Here is a 22489-nt window from a genome sequence, read left to right on the forward strand (position 1 = left end):
GATAAAGCCACAAACTCGCTTTCTGCCTGTCCCCTTCAACATGCTAACCACAGCAGGGCAAAGAAAAATACCATTGCACTGCCAGTGTACAGGGACTGCTGTTGTGACTGACACACAAGCCAGGCAAGAGGGAGGGAAGGGATAAGCACATATTGGCAGAATAAAGTAAAATCTGGCCCAGAATAATCAACTTTTAATGGAGTTCAGCTAAGTATTTCTTAGATTTCTTAGATTTCTAGACTGCATATATGAGTCTAGAACTTCTTCCCAGCTCTGTCCCTCTGCACTGACAATTTATATGGTTGTCTTGCAACAAGTCATCTACTTTTTTATTAGTATGATAATGAACAACCGGAAAAGAATGAAAAAATTGAATAAAGATGAAAGAGAATGTCTTGATAAAGACACCAATAAGTGTGAACTAGATTCCAGCCCCGGGGACCAGTAACATCCAACCCAAACTACACTATTTAAGAATTTATATCATTGAATGAAAAGAAACAGTGTTTTCTGCAGACAGTGGACATTGCTCATTTCCATGCGACATTAATATTACTATGGTAAACCTGACCCATGTCAAGTAATACTCATGTCATGCAGCACAAGTTCTCTTTGGTTGATGAACCATCAAGTAGGTCAGTGGAGTCAGTAAAAGCCACCTCAGCATACCACTTCCAACCTTTAGCAGAAACATTGAATATCAAAGAGACTGGCACCAGAAAATAAAGAGCATTCACCTTAACGATATAAAAGTGCTGTCACTAGTAATAATGTAAGAGAAGAAAAGACAAATACATTTTTCCAAAGCTTTTATCCCACTTAGTTTCTTTTTGCCTACACTATGCATTTGATGGGTCAAACAGATACAAAATACTTACTCTAAGTGTAACTTCCCATGAATCTGAAATTTCTTTATTGCACTCCTCAGTTTAACCTGCTACCCAGTAAGCATACTATAGGGAAGAGTGCTTACATTAAAGAGAACTGAAGTATTTCTCTGCTGTTTAACCCAAATGCAGTCTTTTCATTGAAAACTGTAAGCTGACAACCACCCTTTGACAGTCTCAAACATGGAAAAGAATCAAATGCAAAATCGTAATACTACAACAGTATCTTTTAATTATTAAGCATTTTGGGGACAAGACATTCTATAAAACAGAAATGACCATCTAGACTAAAAGACCAGAGATTACAAGCCAAAATCCCCCTTACTGTAAAATATATAGTCTTTAGGAGAGTTTTTACGGAAGAAGGAAAAAAAAAAAAAACACTATTTCCCCACTGCAGGGGGTACCATGACATCTAAACCTCGATTACTCTTTTTTCACCCTAACCTGCACAAAGAATGCAAGTAGAAAACATTTATGCCTCCAAAGATGAAATACCACTTCAAAAGGCAAAGAGACATACTTAAACAGAAAGTGGATGTGTTTAAATATTGGCGGAGGGGAGAAATCATTAGATGCTGTTGCTGCTTTTTGCCTCACAGCACTTCTTATGTAAACTACAGTAGGGTTTCCTAGCCATCTTACAAAAGGAGATGCTTAGTTAACCTTTTCCTAAATACAATCTTTGAAATAATTCAATGGAATGTTTCACTTTTTTTAGAACAGAAATACAACTTTGGACTTCTATTTCTCTAAATTCATTAGTATGCAAATAAATGACTCAGTGTTGCTTTAACCTGCTTTTTTCTTCCCTGATCTTTACCATCTAAAAACAGCGTTGAGAGTCTAACATTGCCAAATTCCACACAATGAATTAGACAATGCACTATTTATCATGTGCAATCCTACTCAAATTGTTTTGCTATCTTATTTCAGAACTAAATAGTTTTATTTGTGCAACTGCAAAAACTAATCATCTCCACTACCTGRCCCAGTCTTAATTTTTCTTAAGTTTTTCTCTCTAGTCTTCAGCAGAAATGAATAATATAAAAGGAATAAAATTAGAAGATCAGAAGTCCCTATCCTTGGGCATTTATTTTTCATGTCTATATTCTATAGCATGTTTTAAGTCATTAACTTATCATTTCCTAGCCTATGCCCAAGCAGCATATACCTTTGCCCTTGAAAATTAATGTTGTGTGTAAAACTAGCATCACTGCCTTCTTGTATGCAGGTACAAGTTTATTTAATTCTTCATATTAACATCAGCTGCTCTAGAAATTCCATCTAGCTTATTACTTTAATGGTATGTCCATTTCTGAGCATCCCACTTTTTTGATCTGTAGACTTGCTCATTCATCTCAGTTGCCTTTGAAGCCACAGCCTTAAAAACAGAGTTAAGCACTCATAAATCATCCGAGGCGGCCGTGGAATCTTTGAACTATTAAACAGATAGACAGGTTGTCTTGCCTTTAGGCCTCTCTATCTCTAGTTTCTCTGAATCTACTATTGGCCGAACACAACAAAAGAACAAGAGGGAGCAGTTATTAAACTTATTATTTTTCTTGGTGGTTATACAGCTGAGCACTGACAACTCCAGTACAGTAGCTGCTGGGCGCTAGAGAATAATTGAATGGGGCAGTGTCAGATTTTATGCATCTTCTTCCTAGCTACCCTAAAACAAACTGCTTTGTGCAAGCAGCAGAGAGAAGATGCAGGAGAAAAAGGTGTTACTGGTTTTAGTGGCTATTCAGTGTTAACTACTAGGACAAATAACTTTAAARGATTTTTATTTAAGTGAAGCTTAATGGAATAATCAGTCCAAATGATCTTTGAAAGCAAAGATCTCACTCTGGCAGACTGGAGTTTCCTTATCATGTCCTCTCTGATATCCTCCCTCTTTCCACGCCTCCCCGTACTGCCACCCAAAAGAAGCCTCATCTGAAGCAAATGTGACAGAAATCAAATATGTGTTATTCCAAGATTCAAGAACTCCTCTCCACGCTTGTAACTGTGTAAAACACAATGCAATAATGAAGATTAATTATACTGTCTTTATTCAAAAATATTAATTACAGTAATAAACTTATGTATCCAAGACAAGAGAAAGCCTGAAAGTTCTTTGCTTAAGTTTGCTTTTAGACTTTTATTAAGACAAAAGCTTTACTCCAGCATTCTGCTGAAGAAACAATAGTAAATTTGTAGAAACAACCAAAACGAACAGTAACATTCCAAATCCAATTCAGCAAGCTTGCGAGTAATCATTATAGTTATGGTCCTACGCATAGATGCTTGCATGGACAAATAATTGATCTAATTTTATGCCATGATTGTTGTGCATGTGTATTAAGCATACAACTGCAGATACAATTGTGTATGCAAAACTGGTGCGAGTGCAGCGTTTGGAGGAAAATGTTCCATCAGCGTATCTTACTAACATCCTGCTCATTTGGAGACCTACCTCAGTGAAGTGTCTGCTTCTAAATATTTCGTGKTTGTAGATAATTAAAAGATGAGCAAATAACTGAGGCAGTGCATACAACTTGATGGACATGTGTATTGACTCCTCACTATAACGGTTCAGGAACTGAAGGTTTCTTCAGATAGAGTAGAAGCAGTGCGAAGAAATTAGAGTACCCATCTTTCAGTGATATCTACTTTATAGTCAGATAAATAGTAAGAAAGACTTCTCTTGCCAAATTCATCAAAATATAGCCATAATTCGTACAGTCAGTAATCACAGTAACTTTCTAAGGTTGATGTGCATTTCTCTCTGCAGAGTTTTCTGTAATCAAGCATTGAAAAAAGGGTGAACACAATGGATAGACACATATATTATCAGGCTGTCTCTAATCTTTCTTAACAGATAGCATTTATCTGCAAGTAACACAAGAAATGAATGGGAGCACTGACTTTCCTTTCAGAATCAAAGAGCTCACTAAACAGTTTTATAGTGCTTCTTGAATCAACAACAGTGCCCACACCTTCACAAGTATTCAGTGCCTTACAAGTTCAGGTATATTGTTAGCAATGAGGCCATCTGTTTTTGTCATCAACCCTGTCTTCCTCGCCCTGTGCTCAAATCTGATGTTTTAGGAAGCTATGCAGCAGCTGTTAGTTAGAAAATCTGTGATCTCATCCCTAGAAGGACTTGACAGGCTAGTACTATCAAGTGAGACAGTAAATACAAATACCTCAATTATTTTAGTAATCCAAACACTGTGGTAATTTTTTGCATCACATGCTGTCAGCACAAAGGAGGTCAAACAGAGATAGCATGTAAAGTGAAAGTCCTTGTACTGTATGATATTTGCTAAGACCTCTACATCCAACTGTAATGCTATAGTATGCACAGGCTGAGCACGATAAAGCTGTAGATGTAGCTCTGTGAAACGCAGTGGTCCTCCCTGTGAGCATTTAGCACATTACCCCAACTAATACCAGTGCAGAAGCTATCTAAGGCAGGGGTTCAAATAGAATTTTATTTTTGCATATTGTTTATAGCTTCCTTGCAAAATAGTTATCTGGCCCTCTACCCTGAGTAATTAGAAATCAAACCTCAGAACCACATTCCCCTCGTGATTTGTGATGAAAGGTAGGGCCTCCCTCCTTCTCCAGGTCACAAACAGCAGGTCTGTGCAGTACAATTTCTAGACACTCCTACCACTCTTGATTTAGTTGTAACAGGGGAGGAAATGTTCATGACCCCCCAAGACACCTTGTGATGCATAAGACAAGAATAAGGAGTTTAAGAAATTACTTGATATATGCAGAGATTTCAGATCTTTCCCATTTAATGTTTTCCCTCAAGCTTAAGGATGGTGGGCACTTTTGATAAAAATATCAAGAGTGTATCCACTTTCCTCTGTCATTCTGATTGGATTTTGCCTGTGAAGTTGTATTCAGGATACACTGCGAAATCTATTTTTACAAAACAGAGWTGTTTGTTTCTTATATCAAGGTAATGTAGTATTTCAAATTTAATTGGAGGCCGTAGGGTAATTCTGAGTTTACTTCTTCATATGCCTTTCAAGTATATCCAAAATAATTAGCTTTTTAATAATTAATAGATGCTTACCTTGGCTTTTTACATTTACTATATTTCATTTTCCACTTACAGTAACAAAGAGTTCATACTTCTAATAAAGCACATGAGCTCTTAAATCAGAAATCAKTCTGTTTTTTTAAAAAACTTTAAGCTTGTTTTTGTTCAGTTTGAGCAACCCAGTTGGTCATTGCATTGCTCTTGCTATAAGCAATTGAAGTTAAAGGCTTCCATACGTATATCTTGGTCTTGGTGTTCACTTTAGCTAATTCATTTAGCTAAAACTTTGAAAGAGACTGGTACTCCTTGGCAGATGTCCAGTCTAGTTACCAGATGTGCAGCTGGAATCTGAGACAAGTGACCTGTGAGATCAGTGGGGTAAAAAGCTCAATTATAGCCCTTGAATTCTTTTCTTGGGCCTGGGTTTTGATCGTGGTTGCTGTCATTTGCCTTTCTAGCTCTGTGGCTGTAATGCAGCTGGAAGGGATTTTCCCCAAGTGTTTAACCGTGAGGTCTTTATGAAGATATTCTCCAGCACCACAGAGATAGACCCCATCATATTTTGATTGGATGCGATATCCTGGAGCACTCTATTTTTCCTCTCTTATTCCTTTCAGTGCTATATTACTTTCATGAATAAACCCTTTCAGAGTAGCATTCACTTTTTCAGCTTTAGCTCTTACATTGCATTTCTACAGTGTCATATAAAACAGGAGCTATTTTCCTGCTGTCAGTTTCTTTACAAAAAAAAAAATCATTACTAATGCAAGGAAAATAAATTCYTAGCTTGCTTTTAATCTTTAAGTGTCTTTTACATCAGATTGTTCATGCATAAGAAACTAAATTTGTTCATACATTAAACCTGAATTGAAGTAGTTGTATATCCAGCTATCTCAAGTAAGTATCAGTCCACATAAGAGCAGGGGCATACAAGTTACATACCCAAGTTTAGTGCTCMCTTTGAGATGGTTATAAATTGCTTTTAATATGAACTTTTTACATCACTCATATTGAAGCACATCATGAGTTCTCCTATATTACAGGACTAAAATGTAATAGACACTTTTGTTCAAGGGAAGGTGTGTTTAGTTAATTTGAATAGAAGCACCTTACTGTGCACACCATGTGAATCCTCCTGGTTTCATTATGAATCTAACAGCATACCCTACCTGCCACCACTTAGATAAAATGAATCATTAAGGCAGATAAGAAGCAATAGAAGAGGAGGATCTTTTCTAAATCAGATTCTTTTTTAATTTGTTAATCAACAATTGTAAAGCCCATACACTTGAAAGTAGAAGAGGCTCTTCCATCAGCCTAAATACTAGTTTCTCCACCAAAAATCCCAAAGTATTTTTCATGAATTCATTTTTTTCCATATGTRAATGGGAACAATTTAATGGAGACACTTCCACCATGAATACTAATGAAAGTAAGAATGGGAAAATGGCTTGCACACAGGCAYGTTCAGCATTAACAGCAGGGCTCAGGGAACGATCCAGAGTCAATTTATGCTGCAGTGGTGGATAACAGTCAGAGGAAAAAAATCATTCTGCCTCATCCAAAATAACAAATTATGTACAGAGATGAAATCAGTTATTTCATAAGCAGCAAGAACAGTTGCTGAGCTTTAACATTAGACAAAACACACAAAGCATGCCTGCGATGTGAACATCGCTACTGCAGGAAGGTGAACTTGCATGGTACTTCTCTCCCTCGTTCTAAGCAGTATCCTGAAAGCAGCTTTTATTTAGGTAGTCTTACTAGAGTCATCCCGGCAAGACAGACCTTTTCTGGGACAGAACGATTGCTACTTTTGTTCAAAATGCCACAAAAGCTAGWTGTGCTTAAAAACAGCGGTGCTCCAGTTAAGGCGTTGTCAGGGGTGCTATTTGGGCGTAACAGAGGTTCTGACACACACACACCACCATTCATTGCAAAGGGATTTATAAAACTGTTGTACTTCAAAATTTAATCAACTTTCCCATAACATACAATTTAAATGGAGTCTAACCTAGGAATCAGTGTGCTCCTGTAGAAAAGGCAAGGTTTTCTTCCTAGTCTTACTCTGCATCTATTATTCTTCTCACTCCATCTTATTTGGWAGCAACACACAACACTACACACTGCAATTTCTACTTCCTTTATAAAAATATTTTTTAATCCTCTTTGAAAAAAAAAAATGGATGTCCAAGTTTCAAGGGCAGGGAGGAATAACCACAGCCTAAGCTTTCAACCACCTGGAGACAAAATGGAGACCAATGTTTCTCAGGGCATTTATCAGTATCAGTCTGTCTTAGCCTGTATCTCCCATCCTGGGGACAACCCAGAAGCCCTTCTGGCTTTGCAGCAGGTAGGAAGGTGCAGCTACCCCTCTCTCTAACAGACATCAGCGTTTACCCTATGCTGAAACTAGCCTTTAAGCTAACACTACATTTTACATTAAAAAAAAAAAAAAAAAGATACACGTGCTGCAGTTCATATAGAAAGGTGAATAAGCAATTGAAATTTCCTCATCACCACATTGTTTTAAGTCCTTTCCCTACCATCTCAAATGCAGGAGCAACCAATATCATATTATTTATGAGGAAGAATCATGTGGAGGCTACAAAAAAAGAGCTCTGTGTGCAAGGTGGGAGAGTTTTATGCTACTCTGGTAGAGATACTGTTGCTTTTCAGTTGAGGGAAAGTTTCTTCTTCCAGCCCTTTGCTGGCTGGAATCTTCTGCTCCCTTTGAACCTGACTCAGCTCTGAACACTGCTCCGCGCACCTAGGGAATGATGTTTTGCTGCATGGCACATCTCGTACTCCAGTTTGCCAATCCCTCAGCTAAATGAGCCTAGCATGGTAAGTAACAGGGTTTTAAGGATAGCTTTCTCCAGTTTTCATAATAGCAATGGCTGTGAATAATTTAATTTCTATAGATCTTTCAGTGTCCTTGAACTTTGGTGGCTTCTTTAGCAACAAAGACTACCTGATTGAAAATGTTCCACAAATCAATATCTGTTTTGCTATTATTGACATTCCTGCAGCTGTCTATGTAGAAACCCTGGTCCTAATCAGACAAATCTGAGTGAATGAAAGAGCTTCTTAATGGCATGAGAAGTCCTTGATTTACGCAGGTGGATACTGGTGTATCTTTCACAGATACAATAGATAATCTAAGTCATATTATAGGCTTTGTATGCTCTTTGACATCAACATGGTAATTCATATTGCACTACATAACACCGCAAAATCATTTTAACAGTTATAAAAATTTCAAGTCCCCTTAAAAGAAAGGCATAGGGAGACATATCACAATCTTAAAGTAAGATCTTTTGATTTCAGCATTTCTTAACAAGTTTCTATCTTAGCCCTGAATTCCTTCAGTAACTAGCTAGTTGAATATTTCTGTTGTTGTCATTATTTTCTGTAATTAGTGAACATCAATCATTTCTCTACGTTTTTCCCAGTGGATTGCTATTATTCAAGACTGATGGGGAGGGTGGAATAAGAAATAGGATCATTTCTATAGATGTCCTGCATAAGAAGTAGACACAAGCACTGTAGGACTGTTCAAAGCATAATGTGTATATGATTCCTGCAATTCCAGTTAATAGTTTAATCTCAGAACTTGGTTGCAAATATCATCTTTACTAGGTATTTTCCAGAGATTAAAATCATGTGAGCATGTCAATGATTGCTGAAAGACACTGATTAAAAGAACCATGATAACATCTCAAAGCAAAGGGAAAATAAAAAAACTTGAGATTTTTCAAAAGTCTCATGATTTTGAACAAATTTCATAAAAATCAAAAGGAGATGGCTGATTTAAACTCAAATTTATATAGCTAGTAACAGAGCACAAGTCAGTAAACAATTGGTCACCATTTGTCACTGGTAGAGCTAACAAGATTTTCATCACTGCCATTTCATTTTCTATGYGTTCATGGAAGTTTGTAAATAAATTCATCTGTGTGAAAGTTTTGGCTTGTGGTTTTGTTTGCTCGTTTTGTTTTTGGCATTTTTTTCCCCTTCTCTGTACAGATTTGGCTTCGTGTCTGGGCTGCATCTTCCATGTGGTGTCTGCTCTACAGCTACCTCATTAGGTGACATTAGATATAGTGTAGATGAGAGGATAGCCTYTTAAAGAGATGAGGCAAGACACCCACTTACAGTTCAAGGTGATGCAATCTTGAAGTAAAATACAGAATTATTTTCCAGTGACAATTTTTTAAAACTTTCCTTCTCAAAATAGAAAGAAAAATATATATTGCTATTTCCCCTTCAATTTCAGAATGAAAAGGTCATGTGCCAAAATATCAGAATTTCTCACAATATAAAAATTACTGCTTTTGCTCTGGTCAAGCCACTATTGACCTAAGTTGGATTTTAGCTTATGAAGTTAACTTTATTTTAATAGTAAAACAGGATTCTCACTATACTTATTTCCAAGCCCTAACAGAGAGTTACTGAAAAAAGTAATAGGTTCAGGTCCCACTTACAAGATTGTATTTGTTCAAAGGTGTTTGTGTGTGAGAAAATGAATGAAGAAATATATTCTCCATCACAAGGTGGGTCATTATACCAGAGTGATTTGTTTCACTGCAGTGGTATTTATCATGTTGATAAAATAGACCATGGATCTGAAAATTGGAAGATTTTTCCTCTTAATTTGAAACAGCACCTGTACATGCTGCTGTGACATCAACATAATACCCTAAAGCCATAGCATCTGAAAAGATTTATTTTCTGAGCCCTTATGCAGCCACATTCTCTTTGCTTCTGACATTCTCAATTTGCAGGATGCTGGTGATCCAATCTTATTCATTCTAACTCTATAATAAGGATGTCAATGTAAGAAGAAAAAAGTCATTATCTGATAGCTAGCAGACATGATAAAAAGGCAGAGCTAGATATCTCAGAGGAAAGGCCACCCTTTCTGCCTTGCATGAGCTTCTCAAGGTCACAGGCAGCTTTTGTACCTGTAAGCATGCTCCAAATTCACTTAAAGCTGAGTGTATCAGATAAAACTGAAGTGTCCCTACCACATAGTCTCATGTTCTGAATAAGGTATTGATTTTTCACTACTACTCAGTGCAAAGTTTTAATTACGATTATAACACATATATGTAGAGATAGATCAAGAGCCAATGTTAGCTTGCAGAAAAGCTTAAGCTGAATTTAAGGGTCCTGTCTGGTTAATGGTGTGGATATGGGCTTGAATTAGGCAATGCTGAAGTATGCCCCACAATAGTAGTAATCAGGCAAGACTAGTTAGCCATTTGTATACAGATTTTTACCTCAAAYTTAAAAGTAAAAATGTACATCTGGTTCTAGGAACTGTTTAAATGTCACAATTGCAGTAGCTGACAGTAAAAATGTAGCCACTTTTTGATGTTGTCAGATAACTATTAAATGCCATTCRAGCAGACAAGCTTCCATCGAGCACAAGTCAGCAGGTTCTCGTACGCAGTACGTGGATGAAGTAGTGTGAGCTACAACATACAGGAGATCAACTCCTCTTTAATCTATGACTACATACACCCAGTGTTCACACCACGTCATTTACAAGCCACATTAAGGTGAATAAAGATTGAAGCAGTCCCTACACAGTAATTATTGAGTACTGATTGTAGCTTAAGAGGCAGTTTAATTGTGTGTGYGCAAAACAGAACAACATACAGAATAGGAATACAACACGACTGACCTGTAGGTAGTAGAGGCAAGCAGTATGAAAGACAGAAAATGAACTATGCTCTTCAGTCTCCTGAACTGCAAATTTTTTCCTATACTACTTGTAAATGTCTTATAAAATTGATTTATAGAGGACAGTTTCCAGAGTATTTTAGTCTTCCACTTATTTTCTCAACTTTGTACAAGACAATGAGATCAATACAAAAGGACCAGCCTTGCCTGATCTTAGTATAATCATCAGTTCCTTTTAAATATTATTTAAACACTAAGAAATTCTACCTCATTATGTGTACCTACTATTTATGTATAACATAGGAAAACTTTAACACAGAGTGTGCCCCTAACTGAGTTAGTATGAAGCTGGTAGGCTGAGAGATTTTTATTCTGTTGCTGTTAAAAACGTGAGGTTTTATTGTGGCACAAGTTTGTACTATCGTATAGCTGCTTTAGAGATAGCAAGTATGTATATAAGTTATATATAATTTTTATATAGAATTTATATTTTTATATATAATTGAGACATTTCTATTTCTCCTATGAAGGAGCAAAGTTACATCAGGCTAYTGATGAGCAGAATTGAGCAGAACTTTCCAGAGGGAGTCGGAAAGCATAAATCCATCAAAAGTTTTTCTTAGAAAACACATCAATTTCTGTATCATTTCTGATGGAGCTGAACTGTTCTCCTATAGTCTTTCATGGAACAACTAAAATTTGAAATGCTTTTACTAAAATTAGGGATTAGAAAGGTTTGCAGGGTGGGGGGAAAGCATGGTAAATTGCCATTCCATTTTAAAAATGGCAGGTTGCTTGCACAAGAATAAAAGAGTGGAATAAAGCATAAATGTAAATCAAATACAAGACAGACCTGGAGTGGCTCATGATTTATACTTGGAATAACCAAGGTAAGTCCCTGGCTCACAGACACATGACACCTTTGCATTTACCTAGCAGAAGTGAGAGGTTCCAACCTTCCTCACAATCCAGATAGAATAGCTTTGATTTCAACAGAGTGGCTACTTGGGGTAGGAGTGGGCAGGTATGTCTTTTTTTTTTTGGCTCACTTGGGCCTTTGCATTCATCAACTTAAATCATATTCCTTTCCCCCTTACCATAGATATATGCTGTACAAAGCTAGCATCTGTGGTCAAAACCTTGAGCTTGTTTTTGTAATGCACCTACTCTATTTGTTTTGTGAACTCCTGCCTGGGCATTGCAGAAATAAGTGTGACAGCAGCTGGAAAGCAGCTGCAACTAGAGGCTTATTTCACAGTACAGTAGAGAGCAGAGAATCCAATTGGTCACTCTTGGCCAGACTAAATCATCCTTGAACAGAAACTGTTTATAAAGGCAGAATCGACAAAATCTTCATCAATTCCACTAATTTAGCCTATCCATTGGCCTCATTGGGATCGCTCAACTCCTTGCTATCTGTCAATCTTCTTCCCTTCATTAGCAGGCTGCATATTCAATTACAGTCCCAGCCATTAAAAACAAAAATAAAAACAAACAAACAAACAAAAACAGAAACATGATTTAAATTGCTTGAGTGTGTGTGGCACCTTTTTGTGATCATTTAAAAGCAAAGCCTAACTATCCTATACTGCACATAACTATCCTATACTGAGCTTCCCCCTAGTCATGTTTCCAGTTCTGTATGGTTTTGTTAATTTAGCATATTTAAAGATAATAAGARGTGATGGATCACAAACCTCAACTTGTACTTATCCAGGGCATACAAGTAATATAACATTGTTCTGTTGATGTGTTTCAACTGCAGTTCAGCAAGTAATTGCAAAGCCCATTCCATCCTCAAGCAATGCTTAACTAAAGCGGGCAGGGATGCAGAGGTGTACAGCTGCGGAAGCATGACTCTTCCTGTCCTACACATCAGCACTCCTTCATGAGCTGTTCATGCAAATTTCAGTATGAGAAACAAGCCACTCCATGTCYCTCCTCCTTCCCCAGTGATAAAATGAATTATCTTGCTGAAATGGAGATTGTAAACTTGGAAAGAGATTTGGTTATCTTTGTAAAATCCAGCCTTAAATCCTTGAGTTTCACAGGAAAAGAAGAAAACTTTGTCCGTAATTACAGAGCCTATTGTGGCATAACCAAAGCTGGTGTGCCTTCAGAAAAAATTATTTCAATATGAGGGAGAAGTACTTTACATGCAGCACTTCCCTTCCATCTCATCACGGACATAAGCCAGTGAAGAGAGAAGCCATTCCCCAGTACAGGGCATCTATCTTGGATGATCCAAGCTCCTTGTCTCGGTACCGAGACATTTCACTCCAACAGCATCTGACTCAGTTCAGACTTCAGCATAACTTACCACCAAGTTAGAAAAGAATAAGAAGTGTCAAAGACACATTAATGAGAAGGAGAAATAGCACTACACACGCTAAGAAAGTCCAGTGGTACTACACCTCCCTCAATAACATGAAGTTACTTTAGAAGTTGGTCTGCTGAGATGGCAAAAGCACTAACATAATGTGATATTTAAGGGATTTTGTAGATAGATAATATATTACCTAACACTGAATGAACAGTTTTGGCAATTTTCCAATTGCCAAATTAAGTGTTGGCTCAGCCATATGTGCCCCTTGCATTGTATTCAAGGCTGCAATTATCAGYATGTTCCAGTTGTGCCATGTTTGGTTAACCACTGAACAAAAGCAATGTCCTGTGCATCTGATATAATGTATATTTAGAAGACCAGACATAGGTTATTTATGTATATTCACGCATTATATTTTTTTCCAATGAAATTTCATGTTGTAAACAACTYATCTCAAAGGAAAGGTTAACACTTTGCTATTGCTGTTACATTTATGAACTGAACGTAAATTTCCAGATACTTCTATTCTGAATGAAAAAAAAACAAAGCATTTTTATGCACAGAAATGTACAGTTTATCAATAGAAGAGGTATTTGGATAAGAGGAGAAAAAAAATCATATGACATTCCTTTGCCCAAAGTAATATAAACAACTTTCTTCCAAAAAGTTTCCCAAACAAAGAATTTATATCGACACAGTCTCATTCTGTAGTCAATAGTCGCTTTTGCACTTCCCTAGTAGTCAGTCAGTGCARCTACTCACAATAGCAGTCTGCAGGGCTAGATTCACAATGTCAAATTCAGAATAATGCCACAGAAGTTTATCCATTGCATTTTGTTTTAGGAGCAGAGCTGAGGGGAGTGATTCATTCCTTCTAATAAGAGCAATACTGCAATATATCTTGTCTCTGCCAGAGTTTGGGTTCGGTTAGATTAAGTAAATAAAAAGAGGAAGATTCATGATAGTGAGAAACAGGAGATAAAGGAGATAAAACAGACACGATGCAGAATGGCTAAGGAAGCCCTKAGAAAGTGCTAGATGAATTGCCTGTTTTGTAATAAAAAACATTTCCTCAAGTAGAAGAGGAGACCATGAGAGAGTACTTTCTATTTCAACTCACCACTAACCAAAGTTTAACTCCTATAATGTGAAACAGGATCAAATATTAGTGCTTACACCTGATGGCAGCAAAAAACTATACTCCCTTCTTTTCTTTAGAAAGTCTCTTCCTAATAGGACTATTTAGGAGTCATCCAAGTTTCAAAACATCTAGAAACCTTGGCTTCTCTCCATTCCCATTGAACTTGCTGTGAAGTTTCTCGCCAGCTCCAGTACAGATTTCAACACAAATGACAGTACTGTTGGACTTCAGCAGTTGTTAAGAATATAGACTTAAATCTGGCAACAYAGGCCTAACTCAAATGTTTTAATGTAATTTACATCACAGTTATTTAAATATAATGTAATGCAAGCTCTYTTTGTGTTGGCTAAAATAAAATTCTGGGGGTTAATGCATCTTGGTGACTTCAGTACTATTTGACATTACATCTAAGACTACAAGTCCASCAGTGTATGGAGCAACCTCAAATCCCAGGCTCATTTTCTATGCACAATGGCAACTTGATTCTTCTCTTTCATCATTGCATGCCAGCTGAAATTATGAGTAAATCTGTCTGTACTTTGAGAGTTTTTTTTTCCTCCTAAAAAGAGATGTCAATTTTCTGCAATTGTGATTTAAACTAACTAGTACTGCAGAGATATTTGGACCTTGCAAAGATAGGATTTGCAACAAYCTGAATAAACAAGGCTACAGAAAGCCAGCAGAAGTACAACCTTGCTGAAAATATTATCAATACAGAGAATTAAACTGAACAAGTAGGAAACATTCTAAACTTCGAGAAAGCTGAGTTCTAGTGCCACAGCCACATCAGCAGAATCTATGCCTCAGTGTATATTCCACACCCATAAACATTTTGAGGGAAGAGTACTAACTAGGATAGTTTTCCATATGCTTTTGATTTAATGCTAGAGAATTTTCTCCGGAAAAATCAGTTTTCTGTTTTGGCACGCAATACTTTGCTAAAGCTCAGTACATTTCTTGGCTGTCTTAATTGCTCACAARGATTCTCAGCCAACAGTCAAGTGCTTCTAAAAAATTAACAAAAAAACCCTACATGCTAAATCCCCAGTTTGTTTTATATTTCTAGACAGTTCTCTCAATGTCAAGTGTTAGCCAATGATACTATATATTGACACAAAGCCATCATGTACTGCTCTTCTTTTCAAGCTTATTGTGACTGCAAGACAGTAAGTAGCATTTCCCAATGGAAAAGAACTGAGAAAACATTGCTGATAACTATCTGCTAACATCTATTCATATAAAAAGCAGAGGTCTGCTACTATCACACTTCCAAACCCATGTATTTACTTTACAGAAATATTCCAAATAAAAATTTTGTTAGTGCCTGCAGGAAACAAAAATTGTTGATCTGTTCAACTGACATATAACTAAACATATATCCAAATCCTCACAGTCTGTTGTTAGCTCAGAGTCTTATAAGAAGCCTGTACTGAAAAGTTGAGGTTGAAATAAAAATAGGTAATTAAAAAGTAAATAAGAAAACCCCTAGGGTCTGGTAAGTATACTTTACAGCGCTCATTTTGATGTTCTTTTATTTCAAATACTTTTAAGATGTTAAGGCCAAAAGTACCATTATAATGCCCACACTTCTGTCTAATAAAAGCCAGGCCTTAGATGAAAATTCAATGCCTAAGAATCCCACACCATTTATTTTAAGRAATTTCTTAAATGCAAGGCTACATCAATCAGACTTTCACTCTCTTAAATGCATCAAATTTTAAAATCTACAGTAAGCTTGTCTGTTTTATCTCTACCGGTAATGATCAATTTTAAAGCTTCTTTTGTCTGTTAATTGGGTGACTATTCCAGATAATACATGTCTTCRTTCTGTGTGTGCCCTGACAGTGAACAAATAAAAATGACAGCCATGGAAAGACATATTTCTGTGTAAACTGATGTGTCACATGACTAAATCATCACCTGCCCACATCATTATTTGCTACAATACACATTTTTTAGGCTACTTGATTCTGTAAGCTATCACTAATTGAACAAAGATACCAGATTGCTTTTGCTAATCACCTGACACTTTTAASACTGCATCAAGAAGAATAGTCATTTCCAAGTATTAGTTACCTGCTAATTTTAGGAGTGTCAGAAAGAACCCAYGACTTAAACAACTAAAAAACATCCTCTCTAGGCATTCCAGATGGACAATTATGTTCAGATTCATTAAGATCACTTTTTTTAATCTTTATTCTTTAGTCTCACTAAAACATACTCTAATAGATACAAGTTACATAGAAATGAARTATACAGTCTTGTAAAGATAATGAAGCAATCAATGAGAAGAGAAACAGATGGTCTCCAGCACTTGAACTGAACGCTTGCATCCTTGCACAGCATGCCTTGCTGGGTTCTAAGAATCGTACTGGTGGGGAGCCAGGAAGTGCTCTCATAGTCTTTTTTTTTTTTTTAATAATTCTAAAGTACAAACAAATAATATTGTCATCACATACATTATCCTAGTGGAATAGCTCCACTGGATGCTGAAGCATTAGGCTGAAGCATGCTGTTACCCTATTAACCCTAACCKCTGTTAACCTGTTTCTTTGCATAAGGAAAATCTTCTCTTCCCAGGTTAACTGATTGCTATCCCAAAGCTTTGCTGCCTAAGGTATCTCAGAGSTTTACTGGTAACTTAAAAACATTCTTTCCCACAATTCCAGCTCCATGAGCACACTTACATCTCTGAAGAACGCATACCAGCATAAAGCTACCAAATATATAGACAAAACACAGTTACTCTTTACTCAGACTCTAAAAAAAAATATGTAATATAGACAAGTTAAACAACATAGTTCCCCCTCTCTACCTCAGTTTCTTTACYAGCTTTTTTTGTTCACAGAAGAGTCCAAAGAGAGAACCTTCAGCTGACAGGAGAGTTCTGCAAATCACAGGGGATCCCCTCCTTAAAGCTTTTCTCTTTATCATGAATTTCTTCAAGTCTGCTTGAAATCAGTTTCTTGGGATGCAGACTCACCCCACAAACTAAAACATGCCCTGTTCTCCAAAAGCATGCTCCTCTGTTTTGCCCTTGCCCARAACGTTCTCTGGAAGTCCTTCAAGTCTTTTCGTATCTGGTAACACCATTAGATTCTTTTGCTCTGCTAGGAGGAATTTTTGCTTTTCATATTCTTCTCTGTGCATTGAAATTCTTTTAGCATYAATCATGGTGTAAGGAGCGGCTCCAGAAATAAGCAACCAAAATGAGCATTAAGCAACGCACATGCTTGACTACTCCAGGATATTCCACAGGTAACATGGGAACAGTTGTTCAGTCAGTTATTAACAGCTCTATAAATTGGTCTAATAAACAGGGTGTCCATAAGAAGTATGAATTTGTACAGTGCACCTGTCTCAGTGTGTCTTAGTGCTTTGGATTCTAGTTTTAGCATTTGTATAACCACACAATACATTTCTTTCCCATAACACTTTTTTCCCCTCCAATCTCTCTACTGTACAGAAGTTCACTTGAACCACAGCAACCCAATCAGTGAATTTCCCAGCTACAGTGAAAACGGAAATGATCCCAGTCTACTTGTGTCACCTCTTCTGGTGGCTGGAGTGGTGATTGGACTTGTACTATTTCTATCTTGTGTTACAATCATTGTCGGCAGTCTGCGAAAGGATGGACGGTTAAGACACCCACATCTGAGGAGAGATGCTAGTTATGGTAAGAGAGCTAACTAGCAAGATAATGTTTAGTACTGTTAGTATCTGGTACCAAGGGCAACAAAAAGCATCTGGTCACTGGGCAAGTGATTAAAAAGAAGTGAGTGAAAAAATAGCAAGGAGTAGGTCGCAGCCAGCTTTGTAGTTTAATGGCACCTTTATGCGGGCACTGAATTCACATAGTACAAGCCCCATWGCTAACTGTTAACATGAACAAGTCAAATGCCAACGGTGTTTCTTAAACAGCTTATTTTTCTTTGATACTAAACATGATTTCTCCCTCTCTTGATACAGTTTGTTTCCATATCCCATTCTAGGCTTGGTATAGGGCATAATGTAATTTCTATCTGCTGGAAAGCCACAATGTGGTGACCAATTTATTCAATGCGGATTCATGGAGGCTTTTTACTTCTGCAGTCTGCACCACCTTAMAACAATGATTTGGCAATTGCCTCTTTTCTCAGCACGCAAACTAATAACTGGATATAAGCAGAACAGGGTATCAAAATCTCATTACATAGACAATTGCCATAATTACTAGATCGACTTGCTTACTACCAAAAAGGCCCAGTTTTTCTTTCTGACCAAAAATCCTGTTATTTAAAAGAAATTGGTAATACAAAAGAGAAATAGAATTATATTTTGGGCCAATTTTTAGTTTGCTGACCAGAAGTTAAAAGCCATTTGGTCAAGGAAATGGTAAGATCTGATTATTTCTGTATTTAACAAGAAATAGGTTACAACAAATGACTTCATAAGCCAGGCTTTCAGCTAGTAAAAAATCTAATGAAATATGGAGTAATGAATTCAGTGAAGCATTGAACAATTTCTGTGGTTTTGCTCCTATACCTGCAGTTTTTCATAAGAGCACAGTTCCTTGCATATTTTTGCATTTTCCTTTTTGTATATAGAAGATAATACTGCAGTACTTAAAAATGTATTGGATCAATTCTGATTTTACCAAGGCAACTGAAGTATCCACTGACAACAATGGGACTTCACTTAGTCATCTGGACCAGTAATTTTTGTGTTGAAAAGAAATACATTATTTCCCTGAATCGGTTCACCCAAATTAAACCAGGAATAATTATTAATGTTTTTTTCCAGAATCATTTATCCAGATAAGTGAATAATGTCTGTTCTGGGACTAGATTTGGACTAGATTTAGACTCCAAAAGAAATGACATTAGAACAGGCATTGTAATTTACAGGGTAAGGGGGGAAAAAAAAGTGTATTTTTGTAACATCCATTTTTCCTACTTTTCAGCAGCTAAATTTTTGGAATTAAGTAGTTTAACCCAAACCTGTACAGTTACTGTTCCATCCATGAACAAAAAACATAGCAGTATTTTGGCAGRATAAAATACTGAACATTAATTTACAATCACTACATTTAGATCTGCTGCTACATCAACTTCAGCTCCTTAAAAAACCTTGAAGCAACCTAAGACATAAAGGACAATTTTCAAATTGCTTCTTAGAAATAACAACGCCTTAGAAATGGCAGGCAAGTGTGGCGACGTTTTCAGAGAAACTGAGGAGAATAATCTTACGTTAACTTGTGCCCATCTGCCTAAGAGAAAATGTTGTATTACCACACGCCACCCTAACACCTCAGCGTGCTTCCGCTGGCCGGAGCGGCAGCGGCGGGAGTCCCGGGGCAGGTGGCTCTCTCCACGTATTAAGCAAAAGGAGAGCACAGCGCTTAACGGAATGGATTAGTCCTGGTAGAATTCTTCAGGAAAAAATTGGCAAAGCTGAAAATTGCCAGAAGGAGGAACAGGCAGTTCAAGACTTACTGAAGTGAGTCCTGCCCTTTACCCTCTGACAAGAAAACACTACTTTGATTTCACTTTGGTGCTGGCTCTTGTCTCCAGGTACCGTCTTAATGCACTGAGTGAAAAGGAGGAATTGCTTTATGTGAAAGATAGATTGGGGRGGGGGGGCTATATTCCCACAATTCAGGCCTGCTTAAAGAAATTCACACTGAAATCTTGAGTATTAACTATCCTCAAAGATACAAAATAGCACCAACTTCTYGGTAGCTCTGGAGCTCTCGTCTGAAAGCATTAAAAGAGCCCTGGAGCTGGTAGCAGAATCATTCTCTCCTGTTTTCCAGTTTTTCCCCTTTTATGTCAGCATTTTGATTAAAACAACCATTTTCTCTCTCAAGACACTGATATTTAAAATCAGATGTATAAGCCTACTTTYAAGCACCTGCGCAGAACTGCTGAGGTTTGAATGTATGTCGTTCCTGAGAACTTCAGCAATCCTGCTAACAGTTGAAGTTGAAGGAAGCAAAAACTTCCGTTTCATTCCTGAATGCACAGGAAGAGCCTCAAACACTCGCATCTTGCAGGCAGCACTAAATACGCAGTCCCTGTGCCGCACTCCGAAACACCACAGCTCAGCTATAACTGGCTCTCGCTCTTAGTAAAACGACGTCTTGCAAGACCTGAYGTTCCAGAACACCAGTAACTCTACCACAGATAGGTTTTATTTTCTGACCTATGGCATTATAGGGATATAACATTCCCTCAGAGAATCCACCATGAAGGGAAAAAAAAAAAAAGAGTAAGTATGAATTGCTTGTTTTCCAGCTCCAGATGGCTTCTCCTATGGTGGCTCAATTGGAGAGCTGAGATCCACCTGTATGGAGGAGTTCCCCCCAGCTTTTGATTTTGGTTCCTATCTGGAGTCACTGTCTCAGGTCAGCGTCATGTATCCTGATTCACCTCCCTGGTAAGCACTGTTCTACGATTCTGAGTGTTACAGCCCTACACTTGCAAAGTCTGTTGAAGAAGAAAGTAAAACTGCTAGACCTAGCCACTACAAAAATGCAGGTCATACAAACTAAGTGAAAATGAACTTTGTTTAGTTCAAGTAGTTCAAATGTTAGTATTTCTTGGATGACATTAATTAAAATACACAAGTTACCTATGAAAAATCTTTCATTGGAGGAAACTTATGAAAAACAAAGTTTCACTTTCAGGGAAAAAAAAATATAATTTTATCAGGAATTTATTACCAGTTTTGCAATTTCCAATTTTTCAGTTTTCTACTATACCRTTATTGGCTCAAAGAATGAACAAAATATTGCCTGACCAGTGTTCTACTATTAGTACATTAAGGCAAACTTCAGATTTTTACTTCCTTAGATTCATAACAGAGGATTCATAACATTTTGAGGAGTTTTGAATTCCAAGCCAATAAAGACTTCGAATAGAGAGACTTATGCTATGTTTATTTACACACCTGCAAAGTCAATTTGTTGCAAATATGTTGATCTACGGACCAATTTCTACTGTCATTTACACATAGCATTCCCATTGTCARTAGTTATTCTAGATTCATATTAGTGTAAGATACGGTGCCTTTATTAAAAAGGACAAGAGTATCTTTCCTAGTGATAGATATCACTTATTAGCAGGATATGATGTAATTGCTGTTTTGTTACTTTGCAGTTTTGAACGCATACATGTTTTCTACAACCTCTGTGACACAAAGAAAGGTCTCTTCAAGGTACTGCCCTTGTAACTGCCGTGCACACAGGCATCCTGTTTGTACAGCTGGTCTCTACCTTGACAACRCAGATCGAAGCAACTGAATCACAACTTTGATTAATATGAACAGGACCTTGTTCTTCAACAGCTTATTGTACTACCTTGGACAAATCTCTTGGCTCTCAGCCCTTGAACCGCTAAGTGACAGTGATACAAAATCCCCCGCCTTCAGGTTTCTATCTGTTTGGCAATTATTTGTCTCAGAAAATCTCAGTAGATGTGCAAACAGCATGCACACCAGAGGAGTCCTGGAATTGCTTATGATTATTGGTTAAAGACTGTTGTGATTCTGTATATTCCACTGATTTAGAAAAGTGATCTAAATGCCAGTGCTCACATATACTGAAACATCACAGATAGCCTTATATACAAATTTGTGCAAATGCAGTCTCCGTAATTCCTTCTACCTGTCATTTACAAGTGCAAAGCAAACAGTCATTATTTGACAATACAATTAGTCTTACATACAATATGTAAATAAAAATAGCTCGTAGTAAAATACACTTTAAAGAGTATTTTAGCTTTCAGGTTACATTTATTATTGACCTTGAGAYTGTTCAGATCAGAGTAAACAAACAACAACCAAAAAAAGTGTGAGAAAACTTTGCCCTCAATTAGTCTGTTCTTCCATATTTTTCGGTAAATCTCACTTCTCAGCTTTAACTCTGCCAGAAGGTAGAACTGAAGAAAACTTACTATTCTGAGACACCTAATAATGGTACTTGTCCTACGTTAGCAATAAGATAGCATTTTCAGCCAAATCATTTTCCTTTATTCTTGCTCTTTCAAGGTATCTTAGAAGAGTCACATCAATCAGTAGAACTGCCTCACCAAACACATGAATATAGGCAAAGTCTGACTTAAGTTAAACTATAAGGCGATATTTCCAGACATCTCCAAGAAACAGAAGTTATCTGTTACACAGTTGTGCAGGAATAACCTATTAAATGACTTACAGATAAACTGTATACTTCAAAGTTTAGAGGCCATTTAGATGCAACTAACCTTGTGTACTCGGGTGAATTTAATGGGAATAAGATTCCCGATTTCACAAGCAGATTTGCAAAACTTTGCCTAAATAAAACCTCCTCTTTCCACATTCAATCTAGTTGGAGAAACCAAGTCCATGTTGGCCATACTACTGCTTACAAACAGCTCTAC

At 37.1% G+C, this 22489-nt stretch overlaps 1 protein-coding gene across 1 annotated transcript in view; it reads left to right on the top strand.

Moving 5' to 3' along the window:
* Positions 1–22489, top strand: part of BEAN1 (brain expressed associated with NEDD4 1) — a 61419-nt gene that overhangs the window by 27643 nt on the left and 11287 nt on the right. Inside the window, exons 3-4 of the mRNA XM_085306440.1 lie at positions 17557–17766; positions 20366–20507. Of these exons, the coding sequence (XP_085162566.1) occupies positions 17557–17766; positions 20366–20507 (352 nt within the window). The remainder of the gene's footprint in view (positions 1–17556; positions 17767–20365; positions 20508–22489) is intronic.

The sequence above is a fragment of the Rhea americana genome, unplaced genomic scaffold, assembly GCF_003343005.1.
Source record: "Rhea americana isolate MKP2758 unplaced genomic scaffold, rheAme1 scaffold_24, whole genome shotgun sequence".
Classification (NCBI taxonomy): Eukaryota; Metazoa; Chordata; class Aves; order Rheiformes; family Rheidae; genus Rhea; species Rhea americana.